Source organism: Leptonychotes weddellii, chromosome 1 (assembly GCF_054177405.1).
Source record: "Leptonychotes weddellii isolate Sample4059 chromosome 1, ASM5417740v2, whole genome shotgun sequence".
Lineage (NCBI taxonomy): Eukaryota > Metazoa > Chordata > Mammalia > Carnivora > Phocidae > Leptonychotes > Leptonychotes weddellii.
In genome coordinates, this window is record NC_138369.1 from 139,572,358 (window position 1) to 139,590,828 (window position 18,471).

The 18,471-nt window shown below is 37.6% G+C and overlaps 1 protein-coding gene and 1 pseudogene across 2 annotated transcripts in view; both read right to left on the reverse strand.

The window, feature by feature from the left end:
- ATP6V1A (ATPase H+ transporting V1 subunit A) overlaps positions 1–18,471 on the reverse strand; it is a 58,214-nt gene that overhangs the window by 27,701 nt on the left and 12,042 nt on the right. The window contains exons 2-4 of one of the 2 annotated variants that reach the window (XM_081796890.1): positions 7,573–7,699; positions 3,179–3,273; positions 405–533 (exon numbers count right to left, since the gene is read on the reverse strand). In XM_081796890.1, coding sequence (XP_081653016.1) covers positions 405–533; positions 3,179–3,263 — 214 coding nt within the window. In that variant the 5' untranslated portion in view covers positions 3,264–3,273; positions 7,573–7,699. The remainder of the gene's footprint in view (positions 1–404; positions 534–3,178; positions 3,274–7,572; positions 7,700–18,471) is intronic. The other variant, XM_081796883.1, reaches the window with a different exon arrangement.
- LOC145720785 (small nuclear ribonucleoprotein G pseudogene) lies at positions 11,305–14,157 on the reverse strand (annotated as a pseudogene).

Below are 18,471 nucleotides of genomic sequence, written 5' to 3' on the forward strand. Positions count from 1 at the left end.
ATGGGTATTAAAGAGGGCACGTACTGCATGGAGCACTGGGTGTTATACGCAAACAATGAATCATGGAACACCACATCAAAAACTAATGATGTAATGTATGGTGATTAACATAACATAATAAAATTAAATTAAAAAAAAAAAGAAAAATTGTAATTGGTTTCCCGTGTTTGTGAACTACCAAAATAGTAAGAGCAATGAAAGTTCAGAAGATAATACTAATTTCTTAAAATAAGATCATTAATTCCTAGTATCTTTTCTGAAATTCCTGTGTAAGTCAGGTTTCTTTACAACACCCAACATTTCATACTTTTGATACAATTGGTTGTTGCTGCTTCCACCTCTGCCATAAATCCTTAAATTCTGACTTGTACAAAGTGGCAAGAAATTGAACCAAGAAAGGATACAAGTCTCTTCATACACCTGGATAGTAGCCATGTCACCCTCCAATCGGATAATCTCTCCAACCAGCTCACTGTGGCCCACTCTCACCAGCTCATACATGGCTGCACCTGCCATGTCACAGGCTGTAACCACTGAAAAGAACAAATGAATATTTGGCAACTTAAGATTCTGTGAATAGTTACAGATAATTGAAATACCTGATTAATCCAATAATACATCTCTCTCACATATTAAGAAAAATAAAATACCCGCTAAGAAACATATATACAGTTTCACAAAAATATGCATTTTTAGCATACAATATACAGGTAAACAAAATAAATATGTTAGGCTAAAGCTTATTCATTTCATTTACATAATATGTATGAAAACTTTTTTCAAAAAATCTGAAGTTCTATATGGCAAACTCTTACCTAGCAGCATTGAGACACATTTTGATCAACACTATAAAACATGGAATGATGGATTTGGGAACAATAAAAAATTTTTTAAACTAAAATTGGCACAAGAGCTTTAGCTAGTAGCATGGTAGAATGCCACAGAATTATCAGTTTGCTGTGCTGTCACCATTCCTTTGAGAAATAATATTTAAAATAACATCTTTATTTTCATTTCTAACACTTCATATTAGTGGTTCTTAAAACTCTTCTGGGACAAGGACCCCTTTGATAAACTAATGACAGCTCTTCCTAGAAAAACTCACATATGCATCTAAAAATTTTTTTTCAGGGGCACCTGGCTCAGTTGGCAGAGCATGCAACTCCTGATCTTGGGGTTGTGAGTTCGAGCCCCATGTTGGGTGTAGAGATTACCTAAAACATAAATCTTTAAAAAATAATAATACTTTTTTTTTCACAGACCTTTCATCCTTTCATAAGGATGTTTATAATCAGTCATCACCACTGGGTGAAGTCCTGATTAAGAATCCTTATTTCTTATAAATACTGAACCAGAATTTCTACTTACTTTTAGATCATGTTGTCTAGTAAGTAAAAGTTATTTTTCTGGGAGGCAGGGAAAGTCGTACATTTTCAGATATGTGTAGGAATAACTGTATTTTTAATATTTAGCCTTCTGATACAATTAATTAGAACTATGTATTAGGTAATATTCAAGTAGAAACCATTAAAGTATTAATATTTAATTAACTTGGGTTAGAACAATGAAGATTTGTTAATTTCATAAATATTTACCTCTATATCTACTATGTAAGAATAATTCAGATGAACTGAAATGAAAGAAACAACTAAAATTTTATTTTATTATTTTTTAAGTGGGGGGAAGGGAGAGGAAGAGAGAGAATCTTTTTTTTTTTTAAGATTTTATTTATTTACTTGACAGAGAGAGAGCACAAGCAGGGAGAGTGGCAGGCAGAGGGAGAGGGAGAAGCAGGCTCCTCGCAGAGCAAGGGAAGCCTGATGTGGGACTCGATCCCAGGACCCCGGGATCATGACCTGAGTCGAAGGCAGTCGCTTAAGCAACTGAGCCACCCAGGCACCCAGAAGAGAGAGAATCTGAAGCAGGCTCCCCACCCGGCATGGAGCCTGACTCCGGGCTCAATCTCACAACCCTGAGATCATGACCCGAGCCGAAATCAAGAGTTCGACACTCAAGTGACTAAGCCACTCAGGTGCCCCTAAAATTTTAAATCATATTTCATAAGCCCCAAAGTATGCCATTTCTCTATCATTTTATTAAGTACTTAAGAATAATAAATAGGTTCCAGGAGCAGTTAACTACAAGTTTCAGAAAAATATTTTTACCTAAACTCTTTTGATGGTGTTCTTTTTTGTCTTTTCCCTAAAAATTCTTGAGTGTTGCCCGACTTTCCTAAAGACCCCTCTGATCATCAAGGGGAAAATTGTTTCTCAGAATGGCAAGAGGTTGAAAACAGTGAAATGTATTTTTGCCAATGAGTTCATGTTCAAACACCAAGTTCTAAGCTATAGAAGCTTCATAGGGAGAAATAAACACTGTGATTGACTGACTTCATTTGCATAAACACCGAAAAAAGGTGATCACCTCTACTGTGATTAAAACAAAAAAGCCTATTGCATGAGGTTTATAAAAAGATAAGGAAAAATATTCATGGCACGAAGGATTATAAATCAATGAGCAGGTTTACCTATGGAAAACTGTGAATCATATTTTGCAGTTGGAATAAAATGAATACTAGAATGAGATTTATCATTTAAAATGCAATACCCCAAGTTTTGGCAGAATAAACAAAGTTTTTAAACTGCTTTCCATTGCTCTCACGTCATAAAACTTCTTTCCCACAGATAGCTAGTTATGCAATATCTGAAATTAACGTTCAGAGAAATTTAAATATACAAAGAGCCAAGGATGATATTGTTGAGAAACGTTCTGAAAAAAATTATTTCAGTTCAAATGACATAAACATATATTTACTGAATGCCCATTATCTGTAAGGTATTACATACTAAAAACTAAAAACTTTATATAGCCTTTTTACCTCAGATTTAACAAAAAAAATCAAGACCTATCTAAAACTCTGAACACCAATTATACATTTACATAATAAATAGGATGTCACAAATTAGTGCCCAATAATTATCAAATTAAGATAATGAATGCCAGAGAAGCTCTTATGATGAAGGTACTACCACATTCTTATAGCAACTATGAAATCTTTTAGGGACAAATAGAACTTATTCAGGTAAACAGAAACCTGTGTATTTTACCCAAAAAACCTTGAAAAGACATTAATTGAAGTTAGGAATCTTTACTATTGAGATTATTACATATTACTTACCAGGTCCTGAGACCCCATGCACATAACCAAACGTGCTTTCTTTATCTTCATCAAGTATTTTGGGTAGCTTGGAGAAATCCATCATGTTAATTTACCTATGGTTTAAAAAAAAAAAGTTATAATTACAAACCTGAAAGCAAAAGAACTGACATAAGTAGTCAACTCTCATCATCGGTCTATTCTTGAGCTATTACCACTTTTTCAGAGTAAAATATAAAATTCTTAAAATTTGGTTAAAGTACCTCATTCCTGGATGGTCTACAGTTATTAAAATTCAAAATTACATATTCCTATGCAAAGTATTCCAGAGAATATACCAAGGAGCATAATAAACAACATGAAGTCTTTCCAATGGCTTATCCAGCCCTATAACATCTTGTCCCCCTGCCACTACCACTCTAAGCTCCTCTCCAGCTAATCATTCTGGATACACATACTGAACTCTTTGCCATTTCTCAAAAACATATACATTCTGCCCCAGGATCTTTGTACTTGTTCCCCTGCCTGGAGTATTCTTCTCCCAGATAGCCACTCCTATCCCTCTTTCAGGTCTAAATGTTGCCTTCTCTGAGGCGCTTCTCTGGCCATCTATTTAAAATTGCAATATACCTCTCTCCTTCCCTGCTTCACTCTTCACCATCTGACAAATTATATCTTACAATAAAAAAATTTTTTAATGTATTATCTATCTTTATAATTTTTCTGACAGGTATCTTACAATATCTTACCCACCTTTATAACTTTTCTGACAAATTATATCTTACAATAAAAAAATTTTTAATGTATTATCTATCTATAATTTTTTTGGAAGCAATTTTCCTTTTTCTTCTTTTTTTTTTAAAGCAGAACACAGAGCAGTTTAAAAAATTCAGTTCAACTTATTTATGGGTGTGCAATCTCAAAAAAACCCTAAAGAATGAACTATTCAAGTCCAAACAGAAAACTGGTTGCAGATGTCAAAGTAGAAAGTTTATTTCTGATTGCTGATCTAACTTAATAATTATTGGCAATTTAATAAGGGAGATAAAATACATGTGCATATAAAAAGCTAATAATGTCCCCAAACAACCATAAAGTAAGGGTAACAGATCAATATGTAACTGAGTACCAAATAATACACACTTATTTACTAAAAGTACAAAGATTAGAATGCTTAGGGAAGACTTCTTGAAGGTCAGGTAGAATTAGCATAAACTACGAAAAGGAGGACAGCAAAGGCATTCCAGGTGGGGGAAATAACAAGAACAAAAGAATGGAAATAAAATTTGCAGGAACAGTTAACAGACCAGTCTGACCAGAATAAAAGGTTTATATTAAGGTAACAGTGAAAAATAAGGATGCAAAGGTAGACAGACTAATGTGTAGGTCTTGAAATGAATACCAAGTGGACTTTAGCCTATAAACAATAGGAAACAACCAAGGTGGAACTGTTATGAGAAGGATGATGTTTAATTCAACTAACAGATTAAAGTAGGGGAGGGAATGCAGGCAAGATGAGAAGTTGAAAAGCTCTGGAAATACTTATGGCTTGAGTGTCAATGGAATTCAATTTATTAAATGTTTATTGAGCTCCTACCTTGAAAAGGCACTGTGTTGAACTTAGGAAACTTAGGGACTAAGGACTGGGAATAAAAGGAGCTTTCACTGGCTTTAAACAAATGTACTCTAAAGCAAAATGACTTTAGTGTTCAAAATGACAACACACTGGGCATGAGTAGTATAGTGGTGGAGCACAGCTGCCTTCCAAAATGACAACACACTGGGAGCAGAGGAGAAATTGATTCAGATGTGGGACAAGTGCAAACCAATATGGATGAGGTAAGGGGAACAGGTAAGTGGAAAGTAAGTTTTGAGGCTGACTAAGTTGAGTCCAGACAGAAAGAATACAGAAAGAAAAAGGAAAAACAAACCTTGAGATCTGGGGATTAAGTCAAGCAGGGCTGAGTATTGTTTTTGTCTTTCTGGAGCCACTGAAGGATCACTACGGAAACATATACTCCATGGGGCACAATTTGTAATCCATTAACCAAGATACAAAAGAACTGGGGAGGAGAGTGTAGCAATGAAGTCATTAACAGTGGAGTTCTGGCTTGATACACTCTGTGGCTTCAGAAGGGGAATGGTGGATAAGGCTAACAAGGAAGAACTGAGTGATTAAAGAAACAAGTATGAGTGAAAACAAAGATGAAAACCACATGGAGATACAGGAGACTTGCAAGTGAGAAGCATATGATCAAAGGGTCAAGAAAAGCACCAAGAACTTAAACATGGCATCGGTGATAGGTAGAGACTATCAAGGCTGGTAATTTATTGATAAAGGGTAGGGTATACTTGTATCCACTGGAAACAATGGAACTGAATTAGAAAGAAAAAAATAAACCAGATACCACAGTCACAAGTGTCACAATAAAAGAGACAAAGATTGTTGTGTTCTCAATAGGAAAATTAAACTGGAATAAGGGCAGTTGAGGGAGGAAGTAAAGAAAAGGGGAAATTGGTTTACTAGGATTTTCCAGCTTCCTTAAGATGCAGAAAAAGGGACTGTTAAGTAAGCAGCTATGGAACTGCAAAAGACTGGAATATAAAAAGAACAAATTTTTCTAGAAACCACTTAGATAACAAGAAAAAAACAAAGTTTTTTTTTTTTTTAAAGATTTTATTTATTTTTTTTAGAGAGCGAGCAAGAGAGAAACAGCATGAGAGGGGAGAGGGTCAGAGGGAGAAGCAGGCTCCCCGCTGAGCCGGGAGCCCGATGTGGGACTCAATCCCAGGACCCTGGGATCATGACCTGAGCCGAAGGCAGACGCTTAACCATCTGAGCCACCCAGGCGCCCGAAAAAAACAAAGCTTAATGACAAACATTTCTTTGGGAAATGGGCTGGGCAAAGTCTTCAAAGAAATAGTGAACAAACAAATGAGGTCAAATTTTAATTTTCAGAAAAAGAAATTTTCAAAGTCAGAAGACAACGTGATAATCACAGTCTAACTTCTTCCTCAAATACGGATATTTCCTACATAGCATGCATGATACATGGTCACCTGACGATTAAAGTGGAAATAGCATGAAATTTTGAGTCAGCAGACTTTAGACACCCTGGTTCTACCAGTGACATGCTGCAGGAGGATCTGGACAAATCAGAATCTCTTCGTATCTTCATTTGAAAAGTAATAATGCTAATACCTACCCCACAGTTGTGACTGAATTACAAATTTGTTGAATGTTCCTTGTGAAATGTAAAATGCTTACAAGAATTTCATCAGTAATACCACTATTTAAGCAGGGCTTCAATGTTGAAAAAGCCATTTTGTTTTTAAAAAATCTCCCCTTAGTGTCTTATATCCCACATAAATCTACTTCTCCATTGCTTCTACCCTCTGGCCCTATTTCTTCCAACCACTGTAGCCACACAGAGGATGTCCCTCTCCCAAGGAAATTCTCTGTAGTGCCTTTAACTCTCAAAAAATTTTTTCAGCTCTTTCTCTCCCGAGGCTACTCTTTTCTGGAAGGATTTCAAAATATCAATGTTTGTTTTATTTATTTATTTTTAAAGATTCTGTTTATTTGAGAGAGAGAGAGAGCACATGAGCGGGGTGGGGGGGAGTGGGGAGCAGTGGGAGAGGGACAAGCAGACTCTGTGCTGAGCGTGGAGCCTGATCCCACGACCCAACCCGGAGGATCATGACATGAGCCAAAATCAAGAGTCAGATGCTCAACCAACCGAGCCACCCAGGTGCTCCTCAATGTTTCTTTTAAAGGGGAGCAAATAAAATAAAAAATAATATTCTAAATGTTATGCAAGTAAGAACTGAAGTGTACCATTTCATCTGTCCTGGCTGCTTCTTTTAATTAAAACAGAGACCAAGACTTTTGAGTCAGAAAGATTGAGTTTGAATTTATAAATTACATCCTCAGGCAAATCAAATTCTTTCAAACTTCTGAACCTCAGTTTCATCTGTAAAATCTAATGGGGTTGTTTCATGGCGCCTAAAAGTAAGCCTAACAGAAAAGTAATGGTGATGACTACTAACTGTATTCTGTTAATACAAGCTAATCTTGCCTAATTTCCAAAAAGCACCTAGTATATTCCTACCTTCCTGTTACTTGAACCAAATCTAGGCACTTGGCTCGTTTTTTTCTTAGCTATTAAGTGTATATTACCGTAACTTTCTTTTTTAAAACTAAATAGATTTTAAGCATCGAAGATGTGCCAGGTGCTATGTGTTACGGGTTGAAAATATAAAATATAATGGAGTAATAAGACACAATCTCTCCCCCAAGGAACTTCTGGCCTGGTGGGATATAAAGGCAAACAGGTAGTTACAATAAGTGACACATGTGCTCTCATAGGAGCTGTCAGGCTGATTCGGAAGAGCATAAAGCAAAGGCATCAAACCTGGACTTGGCAGGACAGGAATGACTTAGAACAGGGTAAGCAGAGTCTTGAAGGATAAACAAGGAGACATGATTCAGTAGAGCTTCTTCATAGATGATTCAAATCTTCCAGGGTTCATGAAGGTATTCTGGAGAGAGTTCATGAGGCAATACAGGTATCTGTTCTGATTTTTTAAAATAAGTATTTATATACATTCCCTTTAAAACAACAGTGAGAACCTCCAAATGTATGAGCAATGATGAGTGGAAATCAAAGGGGTTATTCATGATTCAGCTGCCTTGCGGGTTTATCACTCAGCTGAATAATTCTAGCCACCATGGAAACTAATGATTCTATAGTTTAACTGTATTATTTTTAGGCACATATTATTTAATTTATGCCAAAGACAGCAGACAATAGAAACAGTGACATCAAACTAATAAGAGAATTAAGAGCCTAAATAATAATTCTATAAATTTAGAGATGCTTTCACCAGATCCACAAACCTGCATTCATCTGTTTAATATTCTTTTATAGCAAATCAAGATGATTCTACTTTTTAAAAAGTCAATGTTAAGAGGAGAAATATATGATAATGATTATGTGTAACTTAGCTTTTTCTACTCCATTATGTTACATGCAGAGAAGTGGTTGCAAATACATCCCCAAAACAGCATCTTTCAGGACAAAGTAAGAAAATTATGAAAACATGAGTTTTTAAAATGTAAAATGCAGGCATTCCCAGGAGTTTTGTCCATTTTGATGTTTTAACACAGTTAAATTTTAATCTCGGCTCCAGCAACTCAAACCTTTCCGCTTGCTGTGCACCTGCCTGGAAAGTGTTTCCTCATTCCCAGAAATAGTCCCCCTGCTCCCATTGTCATCCTCAATGCTCTTACCCTGCTCTTCTTCACAGCAACTACCTGAAAGAATATAGTTTTTCTTTTTAATTCACTTTTTTATTATCTGTGTCACTACCTACAATGCAAGTTTCATGAGGGCAAAGAAAACAGTGCCTGGGCAAAGAAAATAAGCACTCAGTGAATAGTTACTTAATAACTTCATACCCACTAATACCACTTCCATTTTACAAATGGGAAACCCAAGCAATGGAGATTTAAGTAACTTTGCCCAAGATCCCAAAATTGGCAAGCTTTACAGGTGGGATTTGAACCTCAGCAGTCTGACTCCAATGCCCTTGCTCCCTAAGCCCTGCACTCTCTGCCTCAATTAACTAGGCTGATTTCTCTCGTTTGCATCTAAACAATCCTATATGGTAGGAAGGACAACAGTCTCTGCCTCCAGGCAACAGTGTTATCAAATTAGACAGGGAGATGCAGCATCCAGATTCTCCTTCAAGAAAGGACAGGGAGTATTGTCAGCGGACAGCCAGCAGCTGTTACTCCTTCAGGACTGGCCTCAGATGCAGAGAGCTGCCTGGCCAACATTCACATCCTTCGCCGGCCACCTGCACCTGGTGACCAAGCAAAGCGGAGGTATAAAGACACAGCCATGTCAACCAGATGTGGGATACTCTCACAAGTAATACTCACTCCAGATCTCCCCACAGGGTCAGCTAAGGCTTTTCCAGGCTTGAATTGGATTTCAACTTCTCTGCCCAATTAGGCATCTGCCCCCTTCCTTTCACATGTGTTGATCCCTAACCAACATCTTATACAATAGACTCTTTTTTGGCATCTGATTCCAGAGAACCCAAAATGCTCAAATAATGAAGAATTACTCCCTGGATAACTAAAACTTAGACTCTCACTTGAACCACAACGATCTTTGGCCTGTTTTCTTAGTTATCTTGTAACTAGTTATTCTGCAAAGGAGGAAAGAAATACAAAAGTGGCTTTAGAAAGTAGGGCACTTAGGACAATGCTTGGGCTAAGTCAAGGAACTGACATAGACGCCAGGTCCCCATACAACCAAAGCCTTAGTTTCTTCCAGAATTTGCTTTTTGTCCTTTAACATAAAACTTAGAACCCATCATCAGTAGTTATAGGAACAGAAGTCCCAATTAAGAGTTTATTTAACTTCTAAAGTATTTTTTCTGATAGAGTTGGAAAATATGTTTTCCAGGTCCGAAAGTTTTTGGCTCCAGCTTCTTAACACTTAAACACTTTGAGAAACTTCCATGGACTGCTCCAAAGTAATAAGCTTTTTGAACATTAAATTTTCAATTCCCACAGCACTGAGATAAGGGTTCCCATTGTACTTCTAAAGCTTTTTCACCAAAGCACCCCAGTAGGAGAAAAACAAGTAAACAGTGAATAAATACCCCTCTATCTCCTCCCAATCTTGACAGAGAACAGGATATTATAGCTTTCTACTGTAAGCAGGGAAAGTTCTTTTTTTTAGAGAGAGAGAATGCATGCGCTTTCTCTCTCTCTCTGAGTGAGCAGGGGGCGGGGGAGGCATGCAGAGAGAGGGAGAGAGAGAATCTTAAGCAGGCTCCATGTTCAGCACTGAGCCTGAAGCAGAGCTCCATCTCAAGACCCTGAGATCATGACTGAAGCCGAATCAAGAGTTGGATACTTAACCAACTGAGACACCCAGGCACCCCCAGAAAAATGTCTTTGTATGCTCTTGTACATTCTCTTAATCCAAGCAAGTTTTGCACTCTATTAATATACAATATCTGTTTTAAAAGATAAATATGAAATTGTTTCCTTTCCACAAATAAAATAAAAATTATTAGACTTATATTGACTTAATCACCGAATAGGGCTAAGCATTTGGCAGTTTGATAAGCACGGTCGTACAACATACTACTACTTTGTATCCATTAGTCACCCTTCATTGTTATCTATGAAAATAGTGGAAATAAAATACTCCACACTAAACTCTTCTGTTTCATTATTTAATGCTTATGCCTCTATGTGAAAAAGCATAGGCTTTTAAAGATGTATAAGACAGGGCACTTGGGTGGCTCAGTCGTTAAAGCGTCTGCCTTCAGCTCAGGTCATGATCCCAGAGTTCTGGGATGGAGCCCTGCATCGGGCTCCCTGCTCTGCGGGAAGCCTGCTTCTCCCTCTCCCACTCCCCCTGCTTGTGTTCTCTCTTTCACTGTGTCTCTCTCTGTCAAATAAGTAAATGAAATCTTTAAAAAAAAAGAAAAAAGATGTATAAGACAACATCCCGAAACATTTTAACTTGAAATAAGCAAATTATATTGCAAGTTACATTACACTGAAAGTTAATCTTATCCCAAATCTTCATAATATCCAAAATAACATATGATTTCATGCTACATTAAGTTTTATATGCTATTTAATAACTCCTTCCTATTACGATATACTCCTATTCTTGTTGCTTTCCATCATTTAAAAAAAAGCATGATACCTGCTTTTATGCATTTATTTATTTGACAGAGAGAGACACAGCAAGAGAGGGAACACAAGCAGGGGTAAGTGGGAGAGGAAGAAGCAGGCTTCCCAAAGAGCAGGGAGCCTGATGTGGGGCTCAATCCCAGGACCCTGGGATCATGACCTGAGCCGAAAGCAGATGCTTAACGACTGAGCCACCCAGGCGCCCCAAGCATGATACCTACTTTAAAAACAACTGCTTGCTTTAAAACAATGTGGCATACAGGGGCGCCTGGGTGGCTCAGTCGTTGAGCGTCTGCCTTCGGCTCAGGTCATGATCCCAGGGTCCTGGGATCGAGCCCCACATCGGACTCCCTGCTTGGCGGGAAACCTGCTTCTCCCTCTCCCACTCCCCCTGCTTGTGTTCCTCTCTCGCGGTGTCTCTGTCTGTCAAATAAATAAATAAAATCTTTAAAAAAACAACAACAACAACAATGTGGCATACATAGTTGACTCATAGAGAAATCAACTCAATGATTATATATAAACTTTGCCTTCACTCACTTGATTCCTACTTTGAGGATAAAAAGTAAATGCAATTTACAACTAAGATTCCTATAGTCACAAATTGTAGGGTTTTCCACCCATATTTGTAAAAAATTAAAAACAAAACAAAACCCTGCTGTAGAAGGGGAAAAATCCAGAAAGTTAGCACAGGCAACCATCTGATCTAATGAGTCAGCAGTCTCTCCTCCATGCTACAGAACACTGCAGTGGCAAATCACAACACCGAGGCCCAGTTCTGTTTCTTCCATTTTACAAGGTCCTCTCTAAATTGCTACTGATTGATGCACTATACGGCAGTTTCATTATTCCAGAAATAATGGGGGCTGTTGGGGGGCAAGTATGAGGTGTTATGTAAGAGCTATATACCAAGGTTCCAGGATAATATTATTTACATATAAAATCCTGGGGCACTTAATATTTCATTTTGTACACAGTTTACCTTCTTAGAAAAAGGCATCATAAATCTGTTTGATATTCTTATGGTTAGTCAAAAAGTTATAAAATTAAGTAGAATTCCAGCTAATAACATTACCTTGTATTTATAGAGTACCGTACTACATCATTTTGTGAAACTCGTTCCTATTTAATCTACCCACCCAGCAACTCCATTAGAATGGTTTATGCAGCAGATGACTATGCTTAACTAGTTTCTATTTTTATCTTGCCAACAAAACCCTAAGTTGGCTCCAATTTTGGTAAGCCCATCAAGGTAATTCTAGTTTCTTTGAGAATAACTGGTTTGGAAATGAGCATATAATGATGTTCTGACCAATAAGAGGTAAGGCCAAGTCTGTTGGAAAGCTTGTGGAAATAATTTCTTTGCTCTTTTAAAAGATACAGGCCATGAGAAATACTTTTTTCCCCTTGGGATGTGTTCACCTGCATGGGACGTGCAACCAACTTGGGACCTTGCAGGGAGCTAATCAAAACAAACAGGCCACTTTGCATCTGGGTCCTTGTTGCTTTTACTGGCCTACTAAATTAACCAACCCAAGAAGAAAGGAGTTTCAAGAATAAATATTTTTATGTTCTATATATTTCATATTGCTATTTAAAAAAAAGAAGAATGGGTGCGCCTGGGTGGCTTAGTCAGTTAAGCGTCCAACTCTTGATTTCAGCTCAGGCCTTAATTTCAGGGTCATGAGTTTAAGATCTGCATTGAGCTCCATGCTTCGTGTGGAGCCTACTTAAAAAAAAAGTTAAATAAATAAATAAATAAGAATGGATAGACCAAAATGTTAAGAATAAAGGCAACCATAGATCATTACTTAAATAGTTTACAAAAATTACTGAGATGGACAATAAGGAAATGTGCAGACAAAAGTGGGAACCAAAGAGTAGAGAAGTACAGAAAAATCACAGATGGCAAACCAGACTAACGGAATCAGGAAAAAATTATTCCTGCTGGAATAAAACTTTTTGAGAACATGCACACATACACCCCTCCATTTATCAAAATAAAGGCATTCCTGTAAAAGAAATAGTAAATATAAAAGCTAGGTGGACAATTAAGTGGGGGAATAGAATTCAAACTATCAGCTACATATGCTCTAGGTTTATTTACAGGCCTGCCCACAAACAATTTTTATAGCATTTCTAGAAATAAGCAATTAGATTCCTTTCACTTCAAATTTTTATAAATAAAATGGTACTATAGAGTGTGATAGTCCAAAGTTTTTAGCTAAGAAACCAAAATACTGTATTTACTGTGTAAGTTCTATGGTATGAATTTATAGGCAAGAAGCCTATGATCAATGATAAGCCATTATATGAATATACTTGAATATCCCTGCTTTCAAGGAGCATGTTTATTATTATCTGGCCCCTACCTACACACAGCAAAGTACCTTGCACAGCAGTAACTTGATAAAAATGTCCAAAAATGAAAATAGATAATATCAACTACTATTCATCACGCACACATCACACTCAGGCATTATGTTAAAAAATGGGCACATCTCATTTAACACTTAAGTCTTATGACACTGGTGGTGTTTGATTAGGAAATAGGTTTTGTGACGTAAGCCACCTACTCACGACAGAGCTATAGAGTGGTGAAGCCCAGATTTAGTCTGGTTTTAACGTGTAGGCATTTTACAACAAATCATTCAAAAGACCTTACTTCACCAAATTGCTCTATTACCTTTTCTTTCTTTTTTTTTTTCACATTTAATCAGATTCTTCTATATTAATGCATAAAAGCTTCAGAACAAATCAATCTCAACCAGGAACAATTCACGTTAGAAAAAATTAGAATAAGAGCTAATACTCAATTTTCTACGTTCAGAATGTCTGAGAAAGCATTTTTGACTATTATAAAAGTTTATTTAACAAAAAAGTTCAGTATGAAAATGCACACGACCTGATTTTTATATTGTAGTAAAACTGGTATTATGGAGGGGACATGTGGAAGCAGTTGATTTCTTCTGATGAACACACCCATTGTTTATACTCGCTCCAAGGCTTCTAACATGATGATACTATTTCCTCATATTACCACCATTCCAATATTGTTCTGTTGCCCACTAGTTGCCATCTCCACACATTCATCTATCACAAGATTCATAAACGGATCGAACCCCCGCAATATTCCTTGGACATGCCTGCCACCATTTAATGTCAATGACAATTGAAAGCTCACTCGGGAGGGTGAGCTTTGCTCATGGTGTCCACTCCGCGAGCTCAAAGATCTTACCTTTTCTTTTTTAAAACCAAGGGTACCTGTTTTTCATTAGTAGCTGACTCTATATTAGAATTACAAAGGTTATTATGTAGGCAAAAGGGTGATGAAGAAAAAAAGGTGACAGATCATTCACAAACTAAAAATAGTAGAACCACCAAGAATTGACTGCTCCTAAGATATCCATCACCTAAAAAACTAAGATTCTTTTTTTAAAAAAAAGACTTATCTATTTATTTGCGGGGTGGGGAGGGGTGGAGGGAGAAAACAGGGAGAGAAGCAGACTCCTCGCAGAGTGTGGAGCCTGATGCAGGGCCCGATCCCACCATCCTAAGATCATGACCTGAGCCAGGATCAAGAGTTGGATGCTTAACCAACTGAGCCACCCAGGTGTCCCAAAAAACTAAGATTCTTAAAGAACAGTGCAAATGCCATTATTTTATTAGTGCCTAGCTTTATAATACAAACCTAACCAACTGATTATAATAGCAAAGAAAGAAAGAGAGAGAGGGAGAGAGAGAAGACTGTCATTGAAGTGCAAAATAAATGGGCACATCTAAGTGGAAAATGACCATCTTTGGAGCAAATAAGAATATTAATGAAAACAGACTCAATTTTGTTACTGTTAATAACAGGGAATAGTAGTGGAAACTTCCTGGTTACTAGGCTGTCATAAATTTGGAACAATGAAGCTACATAAATAGTACCTGAGTGAGAAATTCCTCTTATTTTTCTTACTTCTTAGAAAACTTAAACTGGAGTGTAAAAAAGTTCTAGTGAAGGGGTGCCTGGGTGGCTAAGATGGTTAAGCGTCTACCTTCGGCTCAGGTCATGATCTCTGGGTTCTGGGATCAAGCCCCATGTCAGGCTCCCAACTCACCCGGGAGTCTGCTTCTCCCTCTCCCTCTGCCTCTCCCCCTGCTCATGCTCTCTCTATCTGTCTCAAATGAATAAATAAAATCTTTAAAAAAAAAAGTTCTAGTGAAGCTAACATTAATATCCCCTTTTGACTTTTTGTGAATTTTTAGAACATTTTCTCAATTTCAGGTTGAAAAAAATGAGTCCCTGAAGAAAGTCCTTTATTTATACCCTAACTTACCTATGATGTAAAAGCCAAGAGAGCCAAATGATATAAATAGTAAAGAAAATAAGCATTACATACTTTTCTTTAAAATTTTTTTTCAAAAGCAACATGCTTACAATTTTTAAAATACTCAGAGGTAAGTCTCATCACTTAAATGTTGACTTATTACTTCACTATTTTTGACATACTTGTAATCAATACTGTAATATATTCTCACATATTCTGAGAGTTCTCACATAAGTATCATCTTAAACTGTATAATATTTCATTAAAGGGATACCATAGCTTACCTAAATAATTATCCTTACTGGGTACCAAGACAGCTTCCCGTGTTTTGCTATTTTTATCTTTTACAATTTGCTAGTATACTTTTATTGATTTTAACTTACTGACTGGGGGAAGCCAAAGTAAGGCAACCAATTAAGGATCCATAAGGATATTCTTCATGCTGATGTCTCAAAAGAGCAATTCTTAAACACACACACACACACACACACACACACACTCCTACCTAGAAGTAATACCATATTTCATCTAATCTAAGATACCATCAATTTTTTTTTTTTTAAGATTTTATTTATTTATTTGACAGAGAGAAACACAGCGAGAGAGGGAACACAAGCAGGGGGAGTGGGAGAGGGAGAAGCAGGCTTCCCGCCAAGCAGGGAGCCCAACGTGGGGCTCGATCCCAGGACCCTGAGATCATGACCTGAGCCGAAGGCAGACGCTCAACGACTGAGCCACTCAGGCGCCCCTGAGATACCATCAATTGTAACATACTCTTCTATTACACTCCAGAAATTGCAGGACAGATATTAATTTCACAGTTGTTAAAATGTGGGGGGAAAATTTATTTCCTAGAAACAATAATATACGGTATTAAAACTGAATACAGTACAGTAATATTTATACAGAAGGAGGTCAGACTTGTCCACCATCATTAGAATCAAGACTAAGAAATAGAAAAACAGATTTCTAAACTGCTGAAATGACTGTCTTTAAGTTTCTACAGTTTCAAGAGACCTTCATAGTGTCTTGACTCAATTTATGCATAATTAAAAATTATTACCTAATATTTTAGATCACTGCAGATTTAAAGTAACAAAATACCAAATTATTAGAGAGCTACACTCTAAGAATAAATAAAAAGTAGATAATGAAAGAGATTGTGAATTAAGGGTCATAAGAATGACCTATAACCATCAAGGAAAGGTCAATTTGGGTTTATTATCTTCTAAGAAATATAGGAAGCAACTTGGCAATATGCAACAAGGCCCTTAAAATAAATGTTCAAACCCTCTGATTATAAATTGTACCTCTGGGAATATATTTGACATGTGGATAAGAACTTATTTACATATGTGTTTAACACTGCAAAAGTGAAAAACGAGAAATAGCTTTAAGATCTAATAACAAGGGGCGCCTGGGTGGCTCAGTCAGTTAAGTGGCTGCCTTCGGCTCAGGTCATGCATGATCCCAGGGTCCTGGGATAGAGCCCCGTATCAGGCTCCTTGCTCAGCGGGGAGTCTGCTTCTTCCTCTCTCTGCCTGCTGCTCTGCCTACTTGTGCTCTCTCTCTGTCAAATAAATAAATAAATATATCTTAAAAAAAAAGAAAGATCTAATAACAAAATGAAGTTATTAGTTTATTTGAAATCCTACAGTCTTCTCCCAACCCCAGTGTATTTAATAATAATAATGAAATTTCTTTTTTTTTTTTTAAAGATTTTATTTATTTATTTGAGAGAGAGAGAATGAGAGACAGAGAGCATGAGAGGGAAGAGGGCAGAGGGGGAAGCAGACCCCCCGCCGAGCAGGGAGCCCGATGCGGGACTCGATCCCGGCACTCCGGGATCATGACCTGAGCCGAAGGCAGTCGCTTAACCAACTGAGCCACCCAGGCGCCCAATAATGAAATTTCTTGTGTTAAATAGTCTGCAAGTCCAAGTTCAGAGTACCAAGCACTGTCCTTAGCAAATTCTCTTCTGAGAGGACCCTTAACCTTCATGGCCTCTGAGCATTGCAATGGCTGTTTGGCTTTTGGATAGGTTGTCTCAGATAAACTGTGGCTGAAGTGACCATACCAATTAAAAAAAATGTCAGCGGTCATGTATGAGAATTATCCCCCCCTGCCTTTTTAAAAAGATTTTATTTATTTTTTGACAGAGAAAGACAGGGAGAGAGGGAACACAAGCAGGGGGGAGTGGGAGAGGGAGAAGCAGGCTTCCCGCTGAGCAGGGAGCCTGATGTGGGGCTCAGTCCCAGAACCCTGGGATCATGACCTGAGCCGAAGGCAGACACTTAACGACTGAGCCACCCAGGCCGCCCCGAGAATTATCCCCTTTAAAAGTAATCAACCTAGGGGGTGCCTGGGTGGCTCAGTTGGTTAAGCGACTGCCTTCGGCTCAGGTCATGATCCTGGAGTCCCAGGATCGAGTCCTGCATCGGGCTTCCTGCTCAGCAGGGAGTCTGCTTCTCCCTCTGACCCTCCCCCCTCTCGTGCTCTCTCTCTTTCATTCTCTCTCTCAAATAAATAAAGTCTTTAAAAAAAAAAAAAAAAGTAAGCAACCTAGAAAATTTTCAACTACTTAAAAAAAAAAAGTCACTGCTCAAAATACTAAGAAACTTCTCTTAAAAACTGCCTACAATTACCGTATCACTCTTCTAAATGTTAATTAAGGAGAAATTTTCTGGATTGTTTTCCCAAGCAAACATATCACGAACAGCCAACCTGGCCAAATATACGCAATACACATATCTGAGAACAATATACATAGGAGAGTCAGCACCAACAGTGTTGCAGTGAAAATGCTATTACATTTGTATTATAAAGTGATATTTATGTATTCAAATGGATCTGTCCTGTCACTTATTTCATGGATGGAATAGAAGAGATAGAAGGTTTACAAAGTGTACAAAGACACATTAACCCAATGTTAAAAGAAGCATTACCATAAACAGGTTCACCTTCAACTCAGGAATTCATAAAATTTCTGCAGTGAAAATATGACCTAAAGGATAAAGTATGCACAGAAGTGGGAAAGAATGCTGCCTAGTATAGATTAGAAAACACTTTACGGGGCGCCTGGGTGGCTCAGTTGGTTAAGCGACTGCCTTCGGCTCAGGTCATGATCCTGGAGTCCCTGGATCGAGTCCCGCATCGGGCTCCCTGCTCGGCAGGGTGCCTGCTTCTCCCTCTGACCCTACCCCCTCTCATGTGCTCTCTCTCTCTCATTCTCTCTGTCTCAAATAAATAAATAAAATCTTTAAAAAAAAAAA